This window comes from Argiope bruennichi, chromosome 5 (genome assembly GCF_947563725.1).
Source record: "Argiope bruennichi chromosome 5, qqArgBrue1.1, whole genome shotgun sequence".
Lineage (NCBI taxonomy): Eukaryota > Metazoa > Arthropoda > Arachnida > Araneae > Araneidae > Argiope > Argiope bruennichi.
The window spans coordinates 128767528-128789473 of record NC_079155.1 but is presented as its reverse complement, the minus strand read 5'-3'; the positions used below and the strand labels follow the sequence as shown (position 1 = coordinate 128789473).

The 21946-nt window shown below is 32.5% G+C and overlaps 1 protein-coding gene across 2 annotated transcripts in view; it reads left to right on the top strand.

Annotated features, from left to right (window-relative positions):
* LOC129969376 (LIM domain-containing protein 1-like) overlaps window positions 1-21676 on the top strand; it is a 35583-nt gene extending 13907 nt beyond the window's left edge. For both annotated transcript variants that reach the window (XM_056083929.1, XM_056083928.1), the window contains exons 2-8: window positions 4743-4808; window positions 9648-9743; window positions 12035-12102; window positions 12257-12304; window positions 15892-16022; window positions 19000-19120; window positions 20526-21676. In XM_056083929.1, the coding sequence (XP_055939904.1) occupies window positions 4784-4808; window positions 9648-9743; window positions 12035-12102; window positions 12257-12304; window positions 15892-16022; window positions 19000-19120; window positions 20526-20654 (618 nt within the window). In that variant the 5' untranslated portion in view covers window positions 4743-4783 and the 3' untranslated portion in view covers window positions 20655-21676. The remainder of the gene's footprint in view (window positions 1-4742; window positions 4809-9647; window positions 9744-12034; window positions 12103-12256; window positions 12305-15891; window positions 16023-18999; window positions 19121-20525) is intronic.
* Window positions 21677-21946: the final 270 nt, after the last annotated feature.

Here is a 21946-nt window from a genome sequence, read left to right as displayed (position 1 = left end):
GCATGCCCTTTGAATAATATTTTCTGTGAAAGGAATGAAACAAATGATGAGACTCTCTTAAATACTGAATTCCAGTAAAAAGTCGCCTTGGGTATGATGGGCGTGGAATAGGTCTCTCTAACATAAGTAATTGACTCATTCTCCGGGAAATTTAATTTTATGACAATAGAATTCGTTATTTAAAAAAACTTAGGTACCTTGGAAGAACTTTGCACTCTAATTTGTATTATATCTCTTATATGAACCACATTCAAGAAAAAAAAATCTGTAAAATGAATGAAAAATTAGAACTCTTGGAGGCTCAATCTGATTGCTAAAAAGGAAACTGGAAATTCAAAACCGCCATGGGAAGAATGATAATACATGTCTTAGAAATGTGATATTAAGATTTAATAATACAAAAGAAAAAAACTTAGAAATTCAACGTTTGTTATCAGTAGCTATTACAATAACTCATAGAACAGTTTCTAATAAAGCATTTCAATTTTTTTGTGATTGCTAATCAATTGATATGAAAGTACTTGTCGAAAATAAAATGGCAAAAAATATCGAATAAGAAAAATGTACGAATTCCCAAATGGAATTCTAATTTTCTTATAACATATCCCGGCAAAGTTAAAATACAATCAAAATTACTCTCTCTCTCTCTCTCTCTTTCACTCTTTATATATATATATATATATACAGCGTGATCAAGAAATAACAGGTGGTGTTCGGAGTCCTGTAGCGTATTATGTATTGGACGAAATATAACAAAATTTCGCCACCATACACATTAAAGTATGCGGTTTTGATTCATCAAAAAAAAAAAAAAAAAAAAAAAAAAATTAATGCCAAAAAACGCCGATAGGGGAAACCCTGGCGCTGCAAGCGCATAATGTGAGAAAAAAAGAATACATAACTGCCAATGGAAACAATAAATAACAACACGCCAAATACCATTGAGAATCGTTTATTAAAGCAACTTACAAATTTGACTCAAGGTGACCAACAGCCTGATGTTCCAGTAACTAATTGCATGTGGTACATGAGGTTTTCGGCGGTGGCTCGCAGCATATCGACATTTATTCGCCTGACATGTAACGTTATTTTTTCTTTTAAAGTAGGAATGTCAGTCCTACCTGGTTATCCTGCAATTGTCCTCGGCCTGGTTGCACACCAAGAATTCATGGTGTTTCAGATCTTTCTACCATTCTTCATAAATTAGTTATGGTCATCGGTCCTCTACCTAATTGTTTTAACCACAGGTATTCACAAAGAGCAGCACTGGCATTTTCATTCCGTTGATAAAACAGCTTGACTAATAAATCACGTTCACGTAGTGACAACGACATCTACGGGCGAATTATTGCAGAATTATTTAAATTCCCGCAACCCTTCCTTTTATCCTCGATATCGAGTCAAAGTACCCTTTCATGAAAATTACATAATGAAGTTTTCGATCGCAGGCCAGAAGTTTCACTACGGGCGTTTTTTGGTACTAATTATTTTTTTTTTCTTTGATAAATCGAAATCGCCAAATTTTGTTACATTTCGTCCAGTATTTTTAAAAGTATATATATATATATACTTTAAGGAATTGCCAAATTTTTACTTTTATGACAAATAACCTGCTGGCAAATGGTTGGATAGATTCGTTCTCCCATATGATGGTTAAAAATGATGATATGATGATCAAGTGTAGGATTAAAAATCAATAATCTCATTTGGTCTTTTTGATGAACCTGGAGTTGGATGGGCTGCTTCGTGCCCGCCTGCTTTGATTTCGGTTAGAACGGAAAGAAGAAGCTGCTTAATCCAAGTTGTTGATTTGTTCGGTTTAGATTGGGTTTATCCTTGGTCGTCCACATCAATTAGTGCTTTTAAAATTTTTAGCTAGTTTACGAATTTACTTTGTGTCTAGCTTGGGATTTATCGAATTTTCTATAACGTCATTCAATTTTATCAATCTTATTATCGGGTTATTACAACATAGACCATTTCTGCAACGTTCATTACTTAAGAATTCTGAAAACGAGTAAACAAAATGAATAAATATTTTGGAATATTCGATACATACAAAAATAGAATTTTGTATTTTGTTAGGAAAAAATTAGCATTAATAAACTTTTATTAAATGATGTTCAATTTTCATGTGTAGTACTTTCTTTTAGCACAACCTTTATTAGTATTTCTGTGGAAAATTGTTCCAAAAGGAAACAAAACAAGTCATTTCACTTGAAAATATCATAATCTCAAGTTTTGAATTGTGAATCTAATTTAAAAGTTGCCAATTCTTTTAATAATGTCGCCTAGTGGTTTTCCTGTATTCTAAGAAATTCCTGACGAACAGGAAGAAAAAGAAATAGGTTGATCTTTTCTTCTTAAATTTTAATTTTCGAAAAAAGTGCATAGCGCCTGAAATATTTCGTTCAAGGATGCGCACGGAAGGTAGCTTTCCAGAGGAAGTAACGAACGACAAAAGAAAAACCTTCAAACTCCGTGAAGGTAATCTAAATTTAGAAAATCTGGGCTCTTTTTGATTTTTTCGACTTCTTTTCTTCTAGAAAGATACCTTTTTTCAAGAGAACGACAAAAAAAAAAAAGCATTTTTTCTTACTTTTTTAAGAAGTGTGTAAATTCCACAGAAAAAGAGAAAATGTCTCGGAAGAAAATCTATGCCAACGATGTTTTCTTTCTTTAAAAAAAAACTTTTTTGTTTTCTTCTTTAGATCATAATCCAAAAAGTTAGAAGGAAGACGTTCGGTGCATAATCTTTAAGCCAAAAATGCATATTTCTGTCAAATTTTGGACGGAATCCATTAAGAAGAAACGCCGAATTGTTCTCCCGCGTGAATGTGAAAAGAATATCTTAAAATTATAACTTGAGAGGTGGAATGTAGCTTATGATTTTATCTCCAAAATGTAAATACGTTACAAATTTTGCAATAGATCTGTCAGCAAGTGTGTTATCTTTATCCGTGGTATTGTGAATGGGATAACTGAACAACTGAATGAGCTAAAATTACGTGAAATTTTTAGTCATCGAACGATGTGATGTCCTTACATCACTGTGCTACAATAACACAAACCGCGATACTATGTATGCCATCTCACACTATCTTTGTTACCATTATGGCTGTTAATTGGTTGGAGAGTGTGAAAATGTCATTTCTATTACTATTATTATCTAAACGTACCTATTATTAATCATTACTTCTATTATTATCATACAAAAAAATGAATTTTGCAAATATGAGTCTTACTGTGAACGGGAATTGCAAGTAAAAATAAAACTTCCGAATAGTTGTGTTAACGCCAGTTTTTGCGTAGGCACAAAACAAAACAAAACAAAAAGAATGAAAATGAGAATAAGCCACAACTGAAAAGAAACTCCTTTCGACATGTACTATGAAACAGAGAAGTCGATTAAAAATAAGAAAAAGTATATATTTTAAAAACTAAAAATAATATTATAAAAAGGAAATATACAAGAAATAAAATATATTAATAATATTTAAAAATATTTTTAGAAGTTGGATTAAAAGAAAAAATTCCAGTAATTATTTACTTATAGTTGACACGCAAGCATTTTCGCTGGATTTTAATTACTGTTAATAGAATTACAGTTGCGCATTTCTATTCAACCATTACACGGACTCGATTTTTTTATTTTAGGCAGATGATATGGACAAAGCCTGAGACGGCAGCTTTTCTTTCAAACAAGGAAGGATCATAACCATACCGGCAGGGGGGAGATTCATGCTTCGATCTTTCAATGCAATCAAATACATTCACTTCCCGCATCGCGACCGAAACTTCCGCATGCTGTGCATATGCTGCGAGATTGCCATACTCGGATTATGTATTCGATTCAATTATTTATTAGAATATTTATTAAATACTGCCAATTTACTCTTTTATCGGCACAGAAAAAACAACAACAATAATAATAAAACGAATGTGCCAAAAGAAAAAAAAAATGCCTTCTCTGTTTTTACTTTTTTTATATATGAAATCAAGAGACGAGAAACAGTGCTGGACTGCATTTGAAAATTATGATTGCCATTCGGTAACGGGGGGTGGGGTTATTCACATACAGACTCACATACCTCATTCTCATAAGTAAGCAGGTGTAACAACCTCGCAACACCGGACTTAGGTATGATAGCGCATAGTGGCGGATTTGAAGTTTTTGTAGCCCTAGACAGTGAATCCCTCTTCTAATAAATGGACCCATTTAGCTTCACATTTCAACATATTTTTATCATATTAATAATTTATTGAAGGTTAATTTTTTTTAATTGAATTTGTGAAAGGGCATTTGTTTTCATTTACTTGTCATGGTTTCCGGCATCCATGTCTACTTGTACAGAATACTGCTGAACAGATGCTCAATGTTTATAGATATTGTAATAATGAAGTGAACATCACAAGACATTGAAACCTGATCAAATGTACTTTATCAAGTTTTAATATTAATCGAATATTTTATAATTAATAAAATGTGTGTTTTCTCTCAGTTTCATTTCTTTAGCACCTAGGAAAATAAATTCCTTTAATCGCCTTGCTTGTGTATCCCTTTCAACTTAGCTGCCGCCGCTGTCCGGTTGCCTGCCGTTTCTAAATGTAATTTTACTCCGCAATTTGAGTTGAATGTGAGCTATTCTTGAATAACGCCTGGCAGATGCCGATGTTTATGATCTCTTATATTTGGAGTTATGCGATCCGACGTGTTAATCTGGTGGTTTGTTTATTTTCAGGCCGTTCTCCGAGAGCGAAGATACCATCAGGGAAGAGCAAGATGGCAAGCGGCCAAAGTTATCTGGGTATGTTTATTCTCTTTCTCTCTCTCTCTCTCAAGGAGCCTGATATCGCGACAAACGTGCTTCTCCTAAGTATGACGCATTGACGAACTTTTTTTTTTTTTTAATTCTATGAAGTATGTTCAGAATAATCCCTTCAACCTCCACCATATCTGCAATGTTTAGATTTTATAATGAAATACCATTTAGATTTTATAATGAATTCATTTTTGTGCGTATTTGTTTTATTTCTACAGTGTTGTAAAAGCATGGTCTAGAGTTCTTGCAAATCTTTTCCATTGTAAAAATCGTGTTTTTTTAGAAATCATTGGGAAAAAAGTCGACATATCTAGGAAATGGATGGGATTTTAAGATGGAAAGGAAAATGTATCCAAATGATCTGAAACATCCCTCGCACCTAGTGGAGGATTGCAGGTATTCAAAAGGAACCATTTAATTGATTTCCCGATTCATCGCCCGCGCACCGAACCATTGCAATTTTAAACTTGTAAAAGAAATGAGGCGGTAAATGTTCATATTCTGTATATGTTAAAATTCAATTCAAAAATGATGATTTCTTCAGAAATAGACTAAGCATTCTATGAACATAACCAAGATGCCAACTGATTAGATAAAATAGAAAACGGAACAGCTGAGTAATCAGTCACCCAACCCATTCACTTTTTGAAATTAGCAGATGGAAATTGTTTTAAGATTTCAACTCTTATTTTTCTTGATTTAGGTGATCAAGAATATTATTGTTGCTCAAAGAAAGCTGTGAATCCGATTGTAGAGCATTATGTTGTCTGTGGTCCAGTCATTTGCTCCGAAAATGGGTGTTTTCATTCTAAAATGCTTTTGTTTACTTATATTCTAAGGAATTCTAATTTTTTTATTACAGTCCTGGAATACTCCTTGAATGCTTAAATGATGTGTTGCGTATGAATTCTGTTTCTTTGAGTTACGAGTCGCTTTGAACCGATAAATCTTCCTTATGGTAAAATTGTATTCTTTCTACTTCGAGACATTATAATTCCACTTGTTGAATGTGCAGTGCTAACGCTCCCGAAGTTGGGCGACCGATGAAGGATGAGTCACGCAAATGTGCCGGAAAAACAGTGTTTGGAAGAGAAGTGTGTACAAGAAATATAATTTTTATGCATATCGATACAAAATAATGCACATTAAAATAAATACAAAAATGAGTTGTGCCGACTTCTTCATATGACTGTGGCAATTTTCTGACGTAGAGACAGTCATTTTTTCCTTCTACCGCTGCTTTCATTTCGGTCACATTTCACAAATCTATTTATGTGAGGCAAGTTTTCGGGATTTATTTTGGTTTTCAGATTTCGTGCCAAATGTGAATTATGCACCAAAACCACACGTAAATGAGTTTCTCGATTTCCACCGAAGTGAACGGCTGCCAGAATCCGCGCCAAGGCCACACTTCCGCAAGTTTTCGGATGAATGAAATGTTTAGAGATGAGCGTCACCACCTGTTGCCATAAGAAGAAATAAAGAAACATACGTGCTTTTCCACTTTTATCGTTTTGAAAATTAAATGATTGTTCGCAGAAATGGGTCCAGCAGACCACTTGCTTATCGGATTTTTATAATAAATACTAATTTGCAGCATGTATTTAATTATAAATGTCGTATTAATGAACTTCATTAGATTTTTTCAGAGGAATTTTAACAACGTTCATCAATTAAAAAGACAATAAATTTTACATCGAACCTACTCATAACTGTGAATTTGCAAGTTTGTATTGTTGTGAAGCGCATCATATTTCCTTTACATGAAGATGAGATGGGATGTTAATAACTCAAATTAAGTAGTTGTTTCTCATTCACTCTTTTCGAGGTTTGATTTCCAATAACCCGCTTTATAAATTCGTGCAAGCTATTTCATCTTTATGAAGATAAAACTGCACATTCAGAGTGTCATTGGATCAGAATTGTATTCCCGAAAAATGTGAGTGTTTTTGATAAAAAATATTGAACTAATCATGGCGTAACCACTGATTTTGAGTATTCAGACAATAATTATTTTCACTTTTTCGCATACGAAATATAGAGAAAGCATTGTAATTATCAACAAAAAAATTCGAACTGGAGTTCTAGACGATTCTCCACATTTCAGACCACCTTGAGCTTGAAAAGCACATTTGGTCTTTTGGCTGTCTTTGAACACGATAACTCAAAAATACTGAAATGAAATTTGTAATACGAACTTTAGACCAAATTTGTTGTTTTTTTTATCAAATTTTGAAGAAAATTCATTCGGAAGATTTCTGTGTATTTGCTTTTCTGTTCAAGTATGAGTGCATTTAATAATTACAAAACCTAAAGAGTTAGATAGATAATGTTGCTAAGTAATCTCCATACCACATCGATATCCACATCATTTGTTATGTCCGGAGGTCGCATTCAGGAGTTCAGAGAACTGGTAATTTTCTATTGGTGATGAGTCCTGTGACATACAATGAAAATTCTTTTCGGAAAAAATATTACAGGGAATGATGTGATAACGGAGCCTCGCTTCATGAGCCGCATTTCATTTCTGTAACATTTAACTTTGGAATTTTAAATTTCCTGACTCTGTCTTTACTTTCTGTTCTAGCTTTTAAAACATGTCGCAAACCAAGTTTTCTCTTTGAATTTTATGTTCATAACTTAGCACGGACAAAAGGATATTTTCTGAAGCAGCAAAGTATCCATTTCTTTGAATAATATGATCTATAACTTTCTTGAGATCGTCAGAGAGATAGCGCCAATATGAGATAAGGTTAAAAAGATGTTTGGAACCATAAATACATGAAAAGTAACTTAACATTAACTTAATATGAAACCGCGCAGCACCTGGTGTTTTTATCTCTTCTTGTCTATTTGATGGATCTGGTTGGTTTGCCTCTTTTTGTAAAGAACACTGTTGATCTTCAGCGTTGTCATTGTCGCTAGTAATCATTTCTGATGCACTAGTATTTTTTGTCCGCTCTTGATTAAACTTGATCTGTAATCTTAGTTCTTTACTCTTTCTTTCTTTCTTAAAGCGCATGTGTTGCAGCTATATAAATATTACCTATAGCCATTTTCCTGTTAGAGCGTTGATCGTTTAGAACTTTTTATCCCATAATTGGCAATTTTACACAAGTGAGAAATATCAAATAAACGTCTAGCTTCTATAAATTCTGTGAGGTTGGATTTAAACTTGTCTGAACATTTTCTGCTTTTATACTTTAATAAATTCATGTATTTAGCATGATATCATTATCATTTGTGAAATTCTTTTGCCGGAAACAACGGGAATAGAAGCTCTTGAGCATATTTGTTCTATTATGGGGACTAAAGTGTCACATATTTCGCTTACAGAAGAATCCTTCTCTGAAGAAGTTTTGAGGTTATGTCTATTAATATAACAGCACCATTAGATTCTCATCTAGTGAGTTCAACTTCAAGCAAATCAATAAATTTCCCAAAAATAGAGCTCTCCGATATTTGTCTTGACTTCACTCATTTAGACTGAGCAATTTTTACTCACAGCTAAGTACACAAGAGTTCTAACTTGAGAAACTGAAAAAAAAAAAAAAAAAAAAAAAAAAAAACCTACTAATAAAAAAAAAAATATTTACCAGAACAACATGTGGATTACTTTTACTTACGAAAATCTGATGCAAATATTCAAATTTTTATTAAGTAGAAATCTTATTTTAAATAAGTACTTATTAACTTCTTCAAAAATGTTAGAATAATTAAGGTGCTATATTTTGATAAACAATTCAAATTTGACTTAAAATGTTGTTTAAAATGATTTGATCTATTTAATTTTATTTAATTAGCATAAGTTCAATTCACTTAGCTTAAAACATCGTTCAATAGTCAAGTTTAATAATTACTTTTTACTCGTGTTGGAAAAAGACTACACGTCCGATTAAAAATGCTACAACCAATCAAAATGCTCTGTAATTATTGTGTAATTTTTACTTATACTATTACAACTACACTTTTATTATACCTTCATTGTGATAAGATGTAGTTCACTGAAGTCGTTTGACACGGCAAAATAAATCTTATTAATTCTAGCCGTCTTCAATGACCTCATTAATGGTATTGGTATAATTATATCAACCCGTTTTGATGATATAATGTTATCAAAAATAAAATTTTGACGCTAATGCTAAAAATTATAGTTGTATAATAAAGGTTGAGAAGATTGATTGCTTATATAGGCTTTTAAAATGGCAAAATTAACTGGCCCTGAAAATCGGCGAAATCTTTCCAGTAGTTGAAGGTAAGGCATTTGCATTATATATTGCGATATCTCTCGAAAGGGCAGAGATCCTTGAAGAAGTATTTAGGAATCATGATCTTTAGAAACCACCCCCAGAAGTATTTAGGAATTATGACCCCCCCCCCATACATACACATAAAATGTAAAAGAGACTGCTTTTGAAAACGGATGATAATTAAGAGCAGAAGATCATTGATAACGCATCTAACTGTCATTAACTTACGTAAGAAATAAAAATTGTCGAAATCGATTCAAGTAACGAAAATTTTCTAAATTTTGATGAATTGTTAAGTCTTAAAGAGATCTCTGCGAGTAAGAAAAACATGATCTTTTTAGGGTTTAGATTTGTCTGTCGGTCTGTGAAACTATAGCTCAAAAACATCATGAACTGGATGAAGGAAACTTAGCATGCAATCTCAGCACCACCGTTATAAGATTTCTTTTTTTAAGAAAATTATCCCCCTTTTCTGACTGAACCTTTTGCTAAGACTTTGCCTTAAATGAATGTAATGCCTTTATGATTTGTTTCTGTATGGAGACGGCAATCTGATCTTCCATTTCTGTTGTAGGTACGTGTGCCAAATGTCTGGGAGTGATCAACGAAAAGGGTTGCCAAGCGGAGAACCTCAACTACCACCAAAGGTGCTTCGTATGTGCATTATGCTGTAGGTGTCCGTTTCCTTTGATATGGATTCTTCTTTCTTCTTTTCAACGTTTAGTTTTCACGAAGAGAAAGTATTCTTGAAATGCATTACCAAACAAAACTAAAACTCACATTTACAGAGATATTGATGCTCTAAATTGAAAATACAAACGCAGTGGTATATTGATAGGAAGTGATTTCCAGGATTCAATGTTTTTTCGTCAGCAATGGCTTAACAAGTGTAGCATGAATAGTTCTATTCTTCTTCCTTTTTTCAGAAATGGCTTTAAAAGAAGGGACAGAAACGCATTACACTTTGGCGCCTCATAATATTGACGTTTTGGGATTGTACACCTCCCTTCGTCCTCTTCGTTACACTTTGCACTAATCGGAATTTTTATTTGGAAAATTCGTCGCAAAGTCCGTGAATTCGTCAGATTTCCTTTTGTATAATAAGATCTTGTGACTTTCACATGAATTACAAAAACAATAAAATTTAGAAGACCGTTTCCCTGACTTTAGACCTTTTATTAAGAGAGAGAGAGAAGCAAAAGTACACGCCCATAAAAACCTGGTGGGAAGTGTAAAGAAATATGCGTTCCCGTACATGTTATCACCCAATGGAGCTTTGTTATTGGAGGGGATCAGTGGTTGATTAATTGAATTTTAAAATGTTTTCCAAGTTTAAAATGTTGCCAAGTTTCAAATTCTAGGTGACCCCAAACTCTTGTTTTATCAAATTTAAGTTACAAGTGTCAATAACAGGTTCCTCCATTTGATACGTTTTGAGTTGTTTAAGATAAACCCAACTTTGCTCAAACTGAATTCGAAAAGGAACAAGTAAGAATATTAATTTATCCATGTTAAATGAGTCTCAAAAGTTTGTTTACGGTAAGCATGATTTTTGCCAAGAATTGCTTTGACTTCCCTCCTGCCGCAACAAAAGATTCCTCTCATCGTTTGTTGCGCCAGAGCGAGGGAATTGCGGGGGTGTAGAGTTTATATTTATTCAATTTGGCTGAAATGTTTTTTGGCAAACTATCTGTGGCAATTAGTTAATGTAAGGATTTTTCAGGTAACAATGTTTCAGTTTATTCTCTACTCATTAAATTTGTGATGATATTTTAATTTCTTTTCCTGGTCGAAAGTTCAAATTTTTTTATTTTCTTGTATACAAAGAGAAAATATTGTACACTTCAAAAAACTTAACTCTCAAGATTTTGGTGGAATTCTAAATTTTTTTTTATTGCCTTTATTTCTAAATATGTCATTTTGTTGCGCATGCTGATCTTAATGTTGGTCTTAATTTTGCATTCATTATCTATTTCAAAGCGTCAAACATTTCAATTTCAACGTATTTATTTGTTTTTTTAATATTTCGCGCCTTGGTAAATGATGTAACATGGTGTTGCACGTCTCACCATGATATGTATCTGGACAAATTTATGAAAACAAGCAATGTTTTTTTAATTTCATAAACCTATAAGACTATTGCTCTTGAATAAAACTCAAGTTTTTATACATACGAGCAATTTATTTAAAAGATTATATAATTTTTAAAAGATGTTCTTATTCTACAACTTAATAAATAAAGGATAACTTACTGAATTTTATAGTTTGAAGATACAGTCTATAGTTATAGTAAGCTGTTTCTGAACTTGAACAACGAAACTGATATAAAGCTGAATATAAAAATTTCTGAACTTACGGACAACAAGTCTTTTACAAGTATTTGAACTCAAAAAATGACTTCATTTGTATTATGGGTCTAAAAATTCAAAAATGAAGCATTTTTTTCTTTCAAAAGTTGTTTATATGTATAGACAAATCAAAAGGGCTGGAATATTTTTAATTAAAAAATTCCCATTTTCTAATATGTGGTAAAAGTGCACTAACAAAACGTTACTAAATACTTCATTACAAAATGTGTTTTGAGGTTTTTTTCACGTTTCTCAAAAATCTCCGAATAAATAAATAAATTATGCTATCATTTAGGATTATCGAAACGACTTGTTGCAATTCATCCTCATTTGATAATCATATAGCTCACGTCCTCATGTTTACGTTGTCGCTGCATTCGAGTACCGGACGATCCTGAGCTCCGTTTCTTCCTCTGTTAGTCTGCGAGAAGTGAGATAACGGACTTTGATGAATTCACGGGTGATTCCAAAGAATCCGTACGTTCAGGCGTGCTGTGCCGAACTCAAGAGACCGAAAGAAATATTATGTAGAGTGGATGCATTCTATGAATAATAAATATGTTCTCATTCGCGTTGCGATGAAAAAACCTGTGAGAATGTCTTCCTTTTTCAGGTAAACAACTTTACGGCAATCCTTACTACACGATGAATGGAAAGCCCTATTGCGAGGAAGATTATTTGGTAAATATTTTATTCGAAACTAAATTTTGAAACAAAATGTATCTAAATAGTTATAATAACGTTTTCTAAGCATACCTTTTAACAATTTTTTTTTTAATTTCGTCATTTTTTTTTCTTGTTATTATACTCAATATATTTTTTTCTACATTTTCAGAGCAAATTAGACAAATGCGCGTCTTGCCATCGACCCATACTCGAAAAGGTAAGAAAAATTTTCAGGATTTTTTTAAAAAAACTTTTTTTAACTTTTTTTTAAGCTGTTTATATTTTGATCACCCGGCTGTAAATTCGAATGAATCTTTTTATTCTCTTTATACGAAGAGAAAGTATTGTGACCGTCAAAAAATTCGACCTCCAGATTTTGATGAATGGCCAGAGTGGCAGAGTACGAAAAACCCTTTTTCGGAGTTGCAGTTGATGCCTCTCAGACCACCTGCTTTGTAGTGTCTACAGAATAAGAAATGTATATATTCTGATTGCAGCATATTTAAAACTTCTATTAGGTACTCTTTGAAATTTCAAAAAGACCTGCTCATTCTAAAAAAATAAATAAATAAAGACCGTTTTTAGTTAAGAAAATATAGATATCCAGTTAGACCTCCCTACGTACGCAATAGTATACTTCAAAAGTTGCAGGCGCCATGATAAGGACTCCCGACTTTTGGAGGACCCGCTGTAATGATTCAACTTCTTCCTGGGTGACCACTGTGACATTCCTTTTTCCCACACTCGATAATTTACATTCCGGGCCATTCTTCATCAACGAAACTCCCACAGTGTTAAGTGCCTCCAGATTGCCAAATGGAAGACCCTCCTTTTAAGTACGGTCATCTGGCCATTTAGTGCTAATCCAGATAAGGAACCACACGTGCGTTTCCCAGGGAAATAAATCGTGTCTTCGAAAGGCGACAGTGTCAAACACTCCAGATGTCCAGATGTCCTTCATTTTTCCCATTGTGGAGGGTGGATCATCAATGGACATTTCCCACGGGCGACCAGAGACGATTCAGGTTGTTCTGAAAGGTGATTGGGTAATAGGGAGTCTGAGAGGAAAATAAAAGGTGAGATTTTTCGGAAGAAGACGGAGAGAAGCGTCGTGTGAAACAAAGAGAGAAGCTTCGTGTGAACCAAGGAGAGAAGCTTCGTGTGAATTGGACTTCTGAGTAAAATTCCACCCGAAGAAAATTCGGTGGATTCCGAGAGTTACCCCTGGAATAGCCTCAGACGCCAACAGCCTGTTAGCTGTTCTTGTAAAGTTGTTTCCTTCGAAATTGTTCGAGGAACTATTCTTGTTTAATTTTCGTGTTGTAAATAGCATCATTCATTTAACCTAGATTAGAAAGAGTTGTTTTTATGTAATAAAGCTGTAAATAAAAAAATTTGATCATATCGCTACCTGTTATTGGATCGAGACTTTACACCGCATACTTCGTGCTTAAAAACTGGTTTTGAAAAAATATTTTCCAACTTTGTTTGATCATTGAAGAGACTAAGAAACGCGGAATCTCTTGTATTCAAATATAAGAGGGTCGGATGAAATGAGTGGCAATACGAAGGTCCGTCGATTTCGGATTCTTTCTTTTTATTTTTGGCTTCATTAGTATTATTCTACAAATTAATAATTTTAGGTATTGCATGTCATCAGATCTTTACCTTGAAAACAACTTTTTGTTTATATTATATATATATATATATATATATATATATATATATATATTTAAACTCATGTCACTTTTCTAATGAATTCCATTACAAAGTTTTCATTCCTCAATCGTATTTTCTATAGTTTTTTTGGTTTTTTTTTTAAACATTTGAGGCGGTTGTTTTACACCAGAGTGAATATAGAAGCAGGCTGCGTCTGTGAGGTTATGTCTAACACGAAGAAGTTTGAAAACAAACAGATCATTGCCTTTATCAAAAAAAAAAAAAAAAAACTTTCTGCATTTTTTTTTCTCGTTACAATATTCTAGCGTTATACGCATTTGTGTTATGGTAACTCAGAATGATGGAAAGTAAATGTATTCAAATTTAAAAACGTATTCAATTTTGTAGGCGCCATCACTGTAGATTTATATCAAACAAAATAACTAAGATCTAAAGAGATGAAACTTGGCATGAAATATCATCTGAACTGTCTTTCTCTGTCGGATTTCACACCTTATCCGTTGACCATGTATTAATCTGTAACTCGAGTGTTTGCAAATGTGCTATCTCAAAAACCTAGATGAATGAATTTCGGCGAGTCATCTTGTTATAAAATGATATCAAAGTTTCCTTCTAATCAAATGAAAAGAAGACTCGTGAATTGCACACTCGGTTATCTATAAAATAAAAAAACGCGTTTCAATGCGAGGAAGTCGAGAGAAGAAAAATCATCTTTAAAAATTTCTTTATTCTAAAACGTTCAGTTTGCCTGAGCATCGGTGGGAACGTCTGCAGGACATTAAGATTCGCCTTTTCCTTTGTTGCTTCAGAAGGTGAAAATTAGATAAGGCAAAATACAGACTGTGCAAGGTATTAACAGGTGTGTGACATTACTTATTCTTTTATGAGAAGCTGAGTAAGAAAGATTTCTATATATGTTCCTCAATGGACATTCTTTTATGGACATCCTGTATTTACTGAGATCTAAAAATTAAAGCTAATTCCAATTAAATATAAATTAGATGCCAATAATGGATTCTAAGAATATTTTGGACATAAGGAATGTAATACATTCTTTTCTTCCTTTTTTTTAATTTAAAAGATAACTTTCGTGCTTTTTATTTATTATTTGATCAGTTCTGATATGCCATTTCGAAACACTCGCGCTTTGAACGGGCAATTGTATGAGTGAATACCACTTTTGAATTTAATTGCGATTAAATAACAGGATTCATTTTTCTGGATTATTTTCGTATCTCTTTCGAATGCCAAGCGTTTTGAAAGATTTTTCTAAAGCATCAGAAGAAATCTGTCATTTGCGGTAAGTGTCTATACCATTGATTTCTAACAGATAAAACGCTGAAATAGCTGGCAAATTCATTTTTGATTCTCTCGCTCTATCTGCGATTTTATATATTTGACCCTGTGAGAGGCACTTATCGGAGACGGGCTGTCGCTAAGCATCACCATTTCAAAAAGAGCAGCAGATTTACCTGTAAAGCACCGGCAGTGTCTATTACATCCTTTAAAAAATTTCTATTATCTAATGTTTTCTTCCGTTCTCCACCGAGAACAGACTGTTTCCCCAGATCAGAGCTGCGCTTCTGAAAGAAAGTTTCGCTTTCTGCTAATCTGGTACATAAAATACGCGTTCTTCCCGGGTGATGGTACACATGTATCAAACTGTGCTTTTTGGAACTACTTTATCTTCCTTTTGAGAGCATGTAGTAGTCACATAACTTGGCAAATATCATACATATTACTCTCAGTTTAAAACTAGTATTTGTGGTGAACGAAAGCCTGATGTTTGGATAAAATTTTAATATCTTTTTTTTCGGATTTTGACTACCATCTTAGGGCTTTAATATTGTAAATTGTTTTGATATTGGTTACCAAATGGAGATAACCTTGAGAGATTATCAAAACTGAAAGAAACTGATTTAACTGGAATATTTTGGCTGCTCGAAAATCTTTATTAATGTTAATCTTTTGTTCCATCTGTTGCAAAATGGATGGGACATCCTTTCATTGCTTTAATTTTAAGGTGTTCTAAACATTTGAGAGAGTGACATAATATTTCGCTTTTCATCTGTCCAAATAATTAATTCATTTTCAATGGTCATTCGAACATTTTTTGACCCGCAGGTGCTGAAGGCGGAGGGCCATAAGTTTCACCCAGAATGCTTCAAGTGTGCTGGATGCAGAAAGTGTTTGGACGGAGTTCCCTTCAGCGTCGATCCCCAGAAGAACATCCTCTGTATGGACTGCTACAAGAAGTATGGCATCCTTTCACATTTTCGAAAGTGTCGCTTTCATCTTTTAATGGCACGAAAATCGGGAATGAAAATGAAAATAGCAGAACTTTGAATTTCGGGCACTTTAAAGGAAAATAGACTTTTGCTATAACTTGAAAATTTATAACATTCAGATGAATATTTTTTTATTTATATTCCTCGACATTGTTCTCTCTGGCACTTTATTTAGAAGTTAGAAAATAGATAAAAAACATTTAAAAAATCTAGAAATTCTTACTTATTAAAGAATCAATTAAAAATATGAATTAATAGCCTCCTTAAGCACCGGTTCGGCGTGAATATTGGTTATCTTTACTCAATTAAATGTCTTATGCTTCATTTTGATGCTTCTAACTCTCTCAAAAATGCATTTTTAAGTCTCAAATTAAGCTGTATTATCTTACATTTGTTCTATTTATTGGGATATAAATCCTAATGAAATATAGGCCCATGATATCACACTGCTAACAAGATTACAACTGTCCACGTCAACTATTTCCTAATTGAACATTGTCTTTTACATCACTGTATCTTTCTGATTCCTGCGCAGATATTCTTCCTTCATCTGCAGCAATGGCGGAAAATCACGTGATTAAATATTGGATGAAAACCGTTTCAATTTCAACGCAACAATGAAACCTATTATGCCAAAAATGAGTTTTAAAAATTGCTGTAATGCAGAGGAAATTTTAATGACATTTAAATTGGTTTTGCTGGGAAACTCATAATTCTTATTTTATTTTGAAATAAATAATTTTTTTAAATCTTTCCGAAGTGTACATTTCCAATCTCCAAAAAATATCAGTACCGAATTAGGTAGGTCAAATGGTCTGGCCTGTAAAGGGCAATGCACACTCATGCACAATTTTCTTTATTATTAATTGAGAGGCAAACGACTCGCACATTACACATTCCATTACACACGTATACTTCTTCCTTTCAACAATGGAAAGAAATGATTCGATTAAATATTTGATGAAATTATGAAGATGATTTTAATTTTACTATTGTTGAAAATTTTGCAAAGAAAAATATTTAAAAAATTTTCAGAATTTAGGAAGGATTGGTATCATAGCAATTAAATTGGTATTTATAATTTTAAGAAATTGCAAAAGGAATATTATGCAGCAACCATTTTGAAAGGTTTTAAGAAAAATCTGGAAATTTTACCTAATTTTTAATTAATTGAAATTTTTAAAAATCGCATCAAGGTATTTTTTTTTCTTCCAAAGTATATTTGTATCAAATTAGGGTAGCTCTAAATCGAATGGTCTGATTTGTAGAATGCCAAAACTCCTGGACGTGTCCACGTGTTTCTTTATTATTAGTAGAGACTGAACTTTTGAAAATCTGGAAGATATTTTCTTTTATAGGGATCAATTCGATGAATATTCTTTACAGAAAAAAAAACTGAATGCATCTTTCAGCAATTGATTAAACTTTCTCGAGGTCTTCGGGTAAAGCCTTTTGAGAGCTGCCTTTCCTTTCTTAAACTTCCAAAGCCAGATATGCTTGCCGATTTCAATGTAATGTGAAAGAAAAAAACATTCAAATAACAAATAGTATGAAATTTATGATATTTAACTGTGGTTCAATTTCGTGAGAGTTAGTTAAAAAAAATCTAATTAAAAAATAGCATAGTTAAAACAAATTACTATAAATTTTGTGGGAGCTATTTATTTGTGAATAAGTAAATTGTAAAAGAAACTGAGTCACATTGATCTGCTAGCATGAAAAAATATTTAAAAAAAAATCTTAGATTAATATCTGAAATTTAAGTTTTACTTGATTTCAATTTAATAGAATTCAACTACTTTCAATTTTTGGAAACAGAAACTCCAGCTTTGTTCAGTTCAGTCTTTCGCTCATTCGGCAAAGTCTTTAATTTTGTCGCGTACGCGATTTGATTTAAAACAACTCAACACAATTATGATTTGAAGAAATAAAAAAACGCAAACTATAATATTAAGAATTGGATTCGAACGCTTCTTGTAAATCTTAAGTTTCATTAAAATTCTTTTCTTACACAAGCAAACTCGCCTAGTTCCATATGATATTAGCGGATTAAAAAATCTGATATTCCAGCAGTATTTATAATATTGTGTCGCGATTAAATGCCGACGCAACAGATTTCACAGAAATAAGGATGAGGTAAAAAATAGTAAATTAAATATTTCTTTTTTTTTTTACTAAGCAATATAATGTAATATTACAAGAGTCTAAAATTAAAATGATTAAAAAAGAAATTGAAAATGGACACCAGAAAAGAACAGCTGAAAGAAAACGCGCCTATGAACTTCACGTCACTACTCATCACTACTTTGTGGACTCTAATCGTCCAAAAGAGGCAGGTACGAGTAACTCTTAACGAACAGAATACTTTTTTAATCAATGGAAAAATAAAATATTACCCTATATCCGCCGCAAAAAAAAAAAAAAAAAAAAAAAAAAAAAAAAAAAACTGGGAACTTCTAGTTAATTGTCTGTTTGCTAATCTGCCTTGGTTTTCTTCTTACATGTTCTTTTTGATTTAATCCGAGTGTCAAAATGGATAAAACTAGAAAGAACTGAATCATATATGTTAGACGAATACCACTGATTTTTAAAATAAATTAATTTAGATTGACGTCATATTCACAAAAACAATATGCCAAGTCCAAAGTAAGAGATTTTTTTGAAGTCGTATAAGTTCAAATGATAGTGAAAACTCAAGGCACAGTTACATAGGTCCTTCGAAATTCTTTTTCCTGAAAACTGTTAATGATGCTAAATGATTAACTTATTTCCTTGAAATGATCAAACTCTGCTGGTTATGAAGATGGATTCTATAAAATGATGACTTCTGAAGAGGGGTGTCAGAATTTGTATTAATAATAAATATTAGCCTTGTGATTATTACATTTTCTCAACATTAAATTTTTATATAAAATATATTAAATTGTTTTATTTATTTTTTTAGGAAGGTAGCTCCGCAATGTGCCCGCTGCAAGAAGCCCATCGCACCTCCATCTTATACCAACGAAGTCACCCGGGTCCTGGCCATGGGGAACAGCTACCATACCACCTGCTATCGATGTGAGGTACGTAATACGTGGTCATCTATTACATTCGCGATCACTCTACGCAATGCCATGGCATTTCAAGACCATCCCTCGAGGCCGATCACTAAACGATAGGTCATTCAGAAACCCCTGCCTCCCCATCCGCATCCCAATCTAAATGAACGATAAAAATGAACTGATATAGTAGCATGGTTTATGCATCCATGCCGACCCATCATGCCGCTTTTCCTCAGTGACAATGGGCAATGGGGTGCCATCGGCGTGGCCATGAACGTCCAGCTTAAGTATGTAGTAACCCACGATGTAGTGGCGAGGCGAAAGAAGAGACGTCGCTCTTTTGGTTACTAATATCAAGATGAAAAATGTTTATAGTGGCTACATTCCATTTAGAATTTCAGAAAAGTTAAATGTCCAATTTTAATTTTCAATTGCTAAAATAATAATAATAAAATCCTATTTACATCAATGGATAATTTAAAAAGGTTTTCTAATGCAAATTGCAGAATTATGTAAACATTGTTTCCCACAGTCATCATCATTTCTAATGGCTTTATTATAAGCGAATAAATAGAAAGCTGTATTTCCTGATTTGTTTAAAGTATCACTGGCAAAGCATTGTTTTACAGCACAATCACAGTTACAGATAGTATATTACATTAAAAAATTTTATCAAAAAAAAATGCAGAAATGAAATGAAAAATGCAGAAATTTTTGCCATTTTTTTTAAACTCTCCATTTTTTAAAAATAATATAAAAGTTTTTTGTGAAGTAATTGTTCTGGAAGATATGATCATTAATTTCCATCGGCAAGTCATAGCCAACTATTAAGCAAATTAATTTTCATAGAAAGTCATAAGTGGTGGATGATTAAGCTCAATTTATTGCTAGGTTAAACTTCCTGTTTGACACCTATTTCTTGATTTCTTTTATATATTCTTTCCTCTGACTGAATATAGTTTTTAGTGACATGGCGAGTTCTCTCCAGAGAACTACTAAAAATATTTTGCAGCTTTGTTAAAAATACGATGCACCTGTAAAAGCTTATTTGTTTACATTTGACGATTACGATTCAAGAATAAATAATAAAGATTTCTATGCCAAGTGCTTTAGAGATTTATATATGTATATATGTTTTTATATTACAAATATATTCAGATGAAATAGTGGAGGATAAAATGAACAAATGATTACGCACAGTATAAAAAAAAAGTTTTCCAAGGACTGCTTTCTTTTCTTCCATCCAAGGATATGTTTTATTATTAAAAGCATATTGCAAAATGTTAAATTATATTTTTTATGATATTAAAAGAGGCCATTCCTAATCAGAAATGGTTAAATAGCTTAACATGAATTAAAAAATGATGATGTTTCTTCCTCAAAATTGCACTTCTTTATTATGATTATTCCCCGTTTATTTTAATAGGACTGCGGCCTCCCCTTGTCCTCCAACAGCGATGGTCGGGGCTGCTACCCTTTGAACGACAGACTGTACTGCTTCGACTGCCACAAGCGACGGGCCCCCAACGTCGCCAGGATGACGCCCAAAAAATGAATGCGACAAGTTTTACATGGACTTCCTTATTAGAAATTCCCTTCTCTTATTGATTCTTTCCGGTAACAGAATTAGTTAAGAATTGAAAACAGCTGCAATTTAGTTTTCCAAGAACTGTTAGTTACCCAAGAAAGTTTCAAATGTTTCATTTTTCTTGAGGAAAAAATATTCAAACGAGCGAAATTGGAAAAAAGAAAAAGTTTTCATAGAGAAAATACAAAATAAATAAATTAAAAACCCCAAGAAAGTATTAGCATATATGATGTACAAAGATTTATCATCTGGTCAGTATGAATTAAGTGAACCTGTTCAATGGTACCCAAAAATCTTGATTTAACTTGTGCCCGAATTAATAGAAAGAATATATGTTAAAAAGCATTATCTCTCTTCTTCAGAAAGGGAAAATATATTTTTTATTAGGAATCTGGGTCTCTCTTTGAGAAAAGCCTTTTTGAAAGTCAGATTCTTAAATTTCGTGCAACCCACAGCATATTTACTGCAATCATATAGCTCTGACAAATCAATTAAAGATGAAGCGCATTATTGAAATTTTTTCTAAATTTCCCAAATAAACGCATTACTTTAAAAAATATATCGTAGTTTCAGCATGTCTATCTTCTGAAAAGCTTTTAATATATTTGATAGTTAAAATTAGTTATGTTAAGTTTGGCTTAAGATGTTATGTTTTGGGCTAAACTTAAGATTTAGATCGATTGTTATTTCAAATGAATTCACTTTAAGGATTACGAATTATCATTTAATGATTCATTCAAAGAATTATTAAATCGATTTTATTTGCAGTTAACAGTTTTAACATAAGAAATTCTAATAAACAGAAGTAAGGAGTTTTAATTCATTTTTAAACAGTATGCCTCTAAAATGCTTGCTCTATTTACACTAGTTTCATTTTTGTAAGTACAGGTAATATAAAGAATCTATAAAAAGGCTTATTAAACTTGATGTATTTATGATTTTTCTCTTGTTTTTAGAAATTCAAATAAAAATGATTTACTTTTACAAAATTGTTGTTGATTCATGGTTTAACCAGAAAACAGATGAATTGCATTATTTGTCAAATTGCATTAATGAATTAAGGATGCACTAATGAATTAAAAAGCAGTTTTCCCACAGCAAGACTTTTGAAACCAACGTCTTAAAAATTGCCAGACTGATTCAGATAAAATCCTGCAGATGACTCAGAATTTGCGTGACTTCTACAAAAACAGAGAAAATTCTTATTCCGAAAATTTACAATGAGGATAAAAGCACCAGTTTCCGACATCTCGGGAACA